The sequence below is a fragment of the Taurulus bubalis genome, assembly GCF_910589615.1.
Source record: "Taurulus bubalis genome assembly, chromosome: 1".
NCBI lineage: Eukaryota > Metazoa > Chordata > Actinopteri > Perciformes > Cottidae > Taurulus > Taurulus bubalis.
In genome coordinates, this window is record NC_136589.1 from 15,065,915 (window position 1) to 15,071,914 (window position 6,000).

Here is a 6,000-nt window from a genome sequence, read left to right on the forward strand (position 1 = left end):
AGTTATGAAGAGATTTTCCGCGCCCTGAGGTGATGGAATTTGTTCACTCAATTCTGTATTAAAACTTTCAGTCCAAATAAAAGTGCATAAATCAGCCAGTAGCATTTAGCGGTGGTGTGGCTAATGAGCAGCACTTAACATCAATCCAACAAATACAATAATCTCTCCGCCGCTCCAGGTGTGGTTTAAGTATAGAGGCAGAAAAAGAGGCAACAAGGCAGGAGGGAAAGAAGTCAAGAGGAGTAAAAGAGGGAGAGGGAAAGAGAGAGAGGAGTGAGCAGAGGAGAAGAAAGACTGAGCGCTCATATGAAAGAATCTCTTTGGGCTGTTGGGTCTGCCTTGGCACAGCCTGTGTGCGTACGTGTGTGCATATTTGCATGTGTGCACCACAGTGCAGCAGCTAAACAGAGGTTACTTTATATAAAAGCCGGTCCCTGGCTGTGCCCTGAGGTCTCTGTAATCTCGCTCTCTGTCTCACACACACACACACACACACACACACACACACACACACACAGCTCTGAGGTCTCAGTAATCACACCAGTCTCTGTCTACAGAGCAACTCGGTTCGCCTTCAAAACACACCGCCACACTCCAACTCCCATTAAACCCAGTGACCTCCTCCAGATGGACACGGGGGGAGAGAGGGGGAGAGAGAGGGAGAGAGGGAGACAGACAGAGAGAGAGAGAGAGAGAGAGAGACAAAGACACCGAGACAGAAAGAGACAGACAGACAGACAGACAGAGAGACAGAGACTGTGTGTGGCCCTCCACATTAATAATGATGTGCATTCAAACATGACCCTGAGCCACCCGCCCAATTAACCGTCATTGACTGCAGTAAGTCATCGGAAAGAGCGCACACAGTTACACACTGTGCCTGCGATGCTACATTGTGCGTGCGTGTGCACACATGCAGCCCCACAAATAAACAGGCAACAGCCACTCCCCCAGAAACGTCAGTGTGTGTGTGTGTGTGTGTGTGTGTGTATGAGAGAGTTTTTTGTTGCAAATCAGTGTATCCAGTATCTCATTCATCTATTCACTGTAAACCTTTGCAGACAGACGGGAGAAAGACAGGTGAAAGAGTCACCTGTCTTTTTCTCCCGTCTGTCTGCAACTCATCGATCCAAAATCGCTACATTTTCTATGCCAGTTGTACTCTGCACATCTCTGCACCCACCCATCCTATCATGCACTGCACCGTTTCTATCTGGCATGATCTGAGCCTCTAAAGGTCTGCCCAGAGTGATCCCTCTGATTTCAGGGAAAAATTGAATTACACAGCAGGCGGAGAAAAGGAGGCGGGCTGTAATTAGTTACAACATAGAGTATGGGGTGGTGGAGGGGGAAGGAGTCAATGTCTGAGCCAAAAGTGCTTTCACTCAAAGAAAACCTTCACAGAGGGCAAAGAAAGAGTGAGAGAAGAAGAAGCGAGAGACGGACAGAAGGAGAGAGATTCAGGAGAAAACAAAGGCGCCCTTTCAAGGCTTCTGAGTAACAGCTTACTCTGCTGACATCATCAAAGTGAGACGCTTTTCCACCAGAGTTGGGGAATTCCCGTTTTGCCACCTCTTTTCCGCCTGTGAGAGCCTCTAAGTGGCTTGCACGGCCACTCTTTTAATGTGCATGTATCTGATGCAGCCCGAGAGTGACACCATGGCGGTGCACGTCCCAATCCATCATGGGCTCTGCTTCCTACTTTGGCTTTATTTCATTTGATGATAGCACGCTCAGATGCAAGCTTTTCCTCACCTCCTAAAGACTACAAGACTACAATTAAAGACTATTGTGTACACCCATGTGGCGAAAAATCCATTAAAAAAAATGCACATGCATACATGTGTATATACTATATTTACACACTTCATATAAGCAGCATTTTTGCACTTTTATTATTTAATTTTCTTAAATGTCTTCTATGTAACTCTGCTGGCTGCTGCCACAACCAAATTTCCCCTTGCGGATGAACAAAGTATATATTCTATCCTATTCTATACGTGTTTATTTCTTCCTACTTCTTTTCAAACAAATATTTATCTTGTTTATTTATAACTTACTATAGTATTTTTTGTTTGCTTGTTTGTTTCATATAAAAACTATCTATCCATCTATCTTATTTCTATCCATCAAGACAATCAAACACGAACATATTTCCACTTTTGAAAAGCAAACTCTGATGTAGAGACTTGCTTGAGGTGGGTAAATAACTTTATAGCCATGAAGCTGATGCCAAAATGGACCAATATGATGAGTTCATGGTCTGGTTCAAAGCTACAACATCCACAAGGTGTGAGAGTCATCTCCTGGATCACCTCACAATAAAGAAAACATTAACATGGTATTCTCTGTGTGGGGTACCGTGTCAAGTCTCCATAATAGATAGATAAATTGATAAGCTGTAATAAATGCAGAATAGCTACCGAGGAGGTAATAGAACATACATACATACATACATATATATATATATATATATATATATATATATATATATATATATATATATATATATATATATATATATATATATATATATATATATATATATACACACACACACACACATATATATATATATATATATATATATATATATATATATATATATATATATATATATATATATATATATCGTGAGTGAAGTTTTTACCCACAAAGATAAATAATTAAAGTGACACACATCAGAGCAGCCACCAGGCCACATGTTAATATGATGATATAATAATAGTGTATATATATATATATATATAATGAAGGCACTGACCCTGGATGCATTGCAGTGAGCCGTCCTCAGCCCGGATGGTGAACGTCTCCCCCGGGTTCACCTGCACCAGGATCACCTGTACCAACAACACGTACACAAAAGCACACAGTTACGTTTCTCTTCCATGCATATTGGTATAATACATACATACATATTCAACAATCATAAGAAGGACAGGACTCTGCTGGGCAGCCAATCGGCTTGCAGAAGTGACATAACACACAATGAGCAGTGGATCCCAGAGTAGGGCGGGCACAGAGTTCACACACATAAGAATGAGGCGTTAGTTAAGCTAATGGTGAGACAGCGCTGTCTGTTCTTTTAACCACACTCACTGGCAGGAAACCATGAAAACCAGTACAAACACGGCGCAATGCACACATCACCATCACAACGTGCAGACAGGTGGCACGCACAAACGGAGCCCAAATACGGGATCCTGTTGTGATTCCCCCACCGCTTCTGCTGAATGTGCAGGAAGGGAGTGTGCATGCACCTTACCGTCATATTCTCCGCATACAGATTGTTGAGTGTGCACACATGGCTGTAGACGTGAAACAGGTGACCCTCCATTACACACGCGCATGCACGCACACGTGCATCTACGGCCCCGGCTATCTATGCGCTACAGGTGTGCCGTCGTAAAACCCTTGAATCCTGCGATCTCGCTGTGGTGTCTGCATGCTCTCCCATCCCAGCGCTAACCTGCTCCTCTCCCTCAGACACACACACACACACACACACACACACAGACACACACACACACACACTTCCTGCTCTGTCTGCTGCAGCGGCTGTTGTTGCTATGGGAACCCCAGCATAGTACAGGGCGACCCATGTTTCCCAAAGCCTGAGAAAACCCCCATATCAGACCATGTGTGTGGAGTGGGTGCGTATGTGTGTGTTGTGTACACATCTGTAATAGCCAAGATTATAATTATATGTGTAACATAGTTATGGAGCGCATTTGTCCTGTTTTGATAGAATGATCCAATCAGCTAATGGTTTAATACACTCACAACATTTTATATTTTTAAGTTGGAAATGAAGGTTTCTTACATATAAATTCAAAGATCAAACAGTGAAAGAGGTTCAAATGTACTTTTAACGACATTCTCCAAACACCTTCTTCGGCAGGGTACAAACATTTATTGCAGCATCTGCTGAGAAATTATATTTTTTTCTATTGATCCAGTTTGTTTAGTCAACATTTTCAGGCAGCATTTTTTTTGGAGGTACTATGTATAGAGAGCTACATTTGGACATTTTAACTCTGCTGCAGAAGTAGGAACTCTTAAGTCAAAATCACATTGATATGTAAAATAATGCAAATTATCAAAAAATTCAAAACAGCCCTGCAGTTCGTTCCCTTTGTCCACAAAGAAATCAGACATTATGAGAAAAGATTGCAATATCATTGTATATATTATTTTAACATTTTGAGTTTCATGCACAACATTTCCAAAAAGCCTACGTGCCCGACTGAAGCCGATCGAGTAGCTACATGTGGGAGGAATGCCCCAATGTTTTAATTTTTGCACTTTATTATGTAATAAGGGAGAAACTGTTACAACTGTTTGGAGAAAAACACTTTTCTTTCTTATTTTTTCCCTTTAAAAAAAATAAAATCAGGAACGGTTCAAATTCTAATAGCAGAAGTTAGAAGTAGATACTAACTTATCTCAGTACACAGATAGTTAACCAGGGAACCAGTTTCCTTTTTGCAGAAAAGGAAAATGAAAGAAACCTCTCATGAGAAATTCCATTGATAGATTTTTTGATGGTGACTCTTTTTAAGATAGTTTTTCCATATCACATTTGTTTAAACATTAACAATTGCAAAATAATATCCTGCTGCATGCACCCTTACAATGTGTCTGATGGCTTTGCTTGCATGCACTGAAGGAGCACACAGACGCACATAAACACACATGCAGGTGTGAGCAGGTAGACACAGATATAGACAGGAAACAAACACAGAATATGTACTCAGACTCAACAAAGACACTCGTGTGCTCACACAGACGCTGAACGGGTCAAAGAAACAGACTAAGACACAAACAAATACACACAAACACGGACACACGCGGACACGGTTCAAATCTATATAATCATCGGTCTAGAATCCTGAAACCGAGTTTAAACTGCAGGGTGTTACAATAAAAAAAGCTCCCTAACTACTGTGTGTTACAGCCAAAGCCCTCCCTAACTGTTATGTGTCTCAGCCAAAACACTCCCACTGTGCTTCCTGAGCTGTGGGGTCGGGGACGACGCATAAACATAAACATCATCACGATCATCATCTACCAGAAATGTAAAAATACATCCGTGACAACAGGATTTAACCCGAGTCAATTAACTGTGACGCGTTTAATTGCGTCAGTCCCTTTCCTCTCGCCTGCACCCGGCTCAGACGGGCACTTTGTGCTTTGAAACAGATCCAGTTGGCTCTGCGGATTCTGATAAGATCCGTCAGGCGTCAGAGAAGCAGTCGAAATTTAAGCCGTGGCCTGGGATCCATCAAGAGGAGCCAGTTACACGTCCCTGAGATTGTCAGATGCATGTGCCTGCACGCGTCTGTATTTATGTGCAATCCTAATGCTTTACTGTCACACCTTGGCAGCCATCTACTGCCTTGTGGCAACAACCCGTGAGCCCTGTGACAACAACAAAGAGCAGTGCATATATGAGTTGTATTTTTGCATGCATCTGGTCAGTGTGTGTGTGTGTGTGTGTGTGTGTGTGTGTGTGTGTGTGTGTGTGTGTGTGTGTGTGTTGCAACACAGAAATGTTAAGAGGCGAATGCAAACGACAGACATGCATGTGCGTGTTTACCTGCTGTGCTGCGTCACCGTTAACCATGTGAGACATGAGCGGGACCTCCCCGTTCAGGAGGGGGGGCGGAGCCAAGTCCAGTGGAATCTGGTCTGTCATCATCATTGTGACGTACATTCATGGAGAAATTCACTGAACTGCCCTACCTGGGAAAGTACAGAGAGAGATAGAGAAAGAGGATGAGGAACAGTCAGTATTGTTGACTTATAAAAGACACACACACACACACACATATGTTTTTTTTTACATGAAAAGTAAAAAACAAATTAGGATTAGGGATTTCCCTGTGCTGGTTTAAAAGCAATCAAATATCTGTCTGTCTGCGATGTCAAACTCTGTCAAACTCTCATTTAAAAAATGTAGGATCATAAAATATATCTTTATAAGCATAAGCAACAAAT

General features: G+C 42.2%; 1 protein-coding gene across 1 annotated transcript in view; it reads right to left on the reverse strand.

The window, feature by feature from the left end:
- fndc3ba (fibronectin type III domain containing 3Ba) overlaps positions 1-5,716 on the reverse strand; it is a gene marked incomplete at both ends in the record, with an annotated part of 61,888 nt that extends 56,172 nt beyond the window's left edge. The window contains 2 exons of the mRNA XM_079236788.1: positions 2,765-2,840; positions 5,600-5,716. Of these exons, the coding sequence (XP_079092914.1) occupies positions 2,765-2,840; positions 5,600-5,716 (193 nt within the window). The remainder of the gene's footprint in view (positions 1-2,764; positions 2,841-5,599) is intronic.
- Between the last annotated feature and the right edge of the window lie 284 nt (positions 5,717-6,000).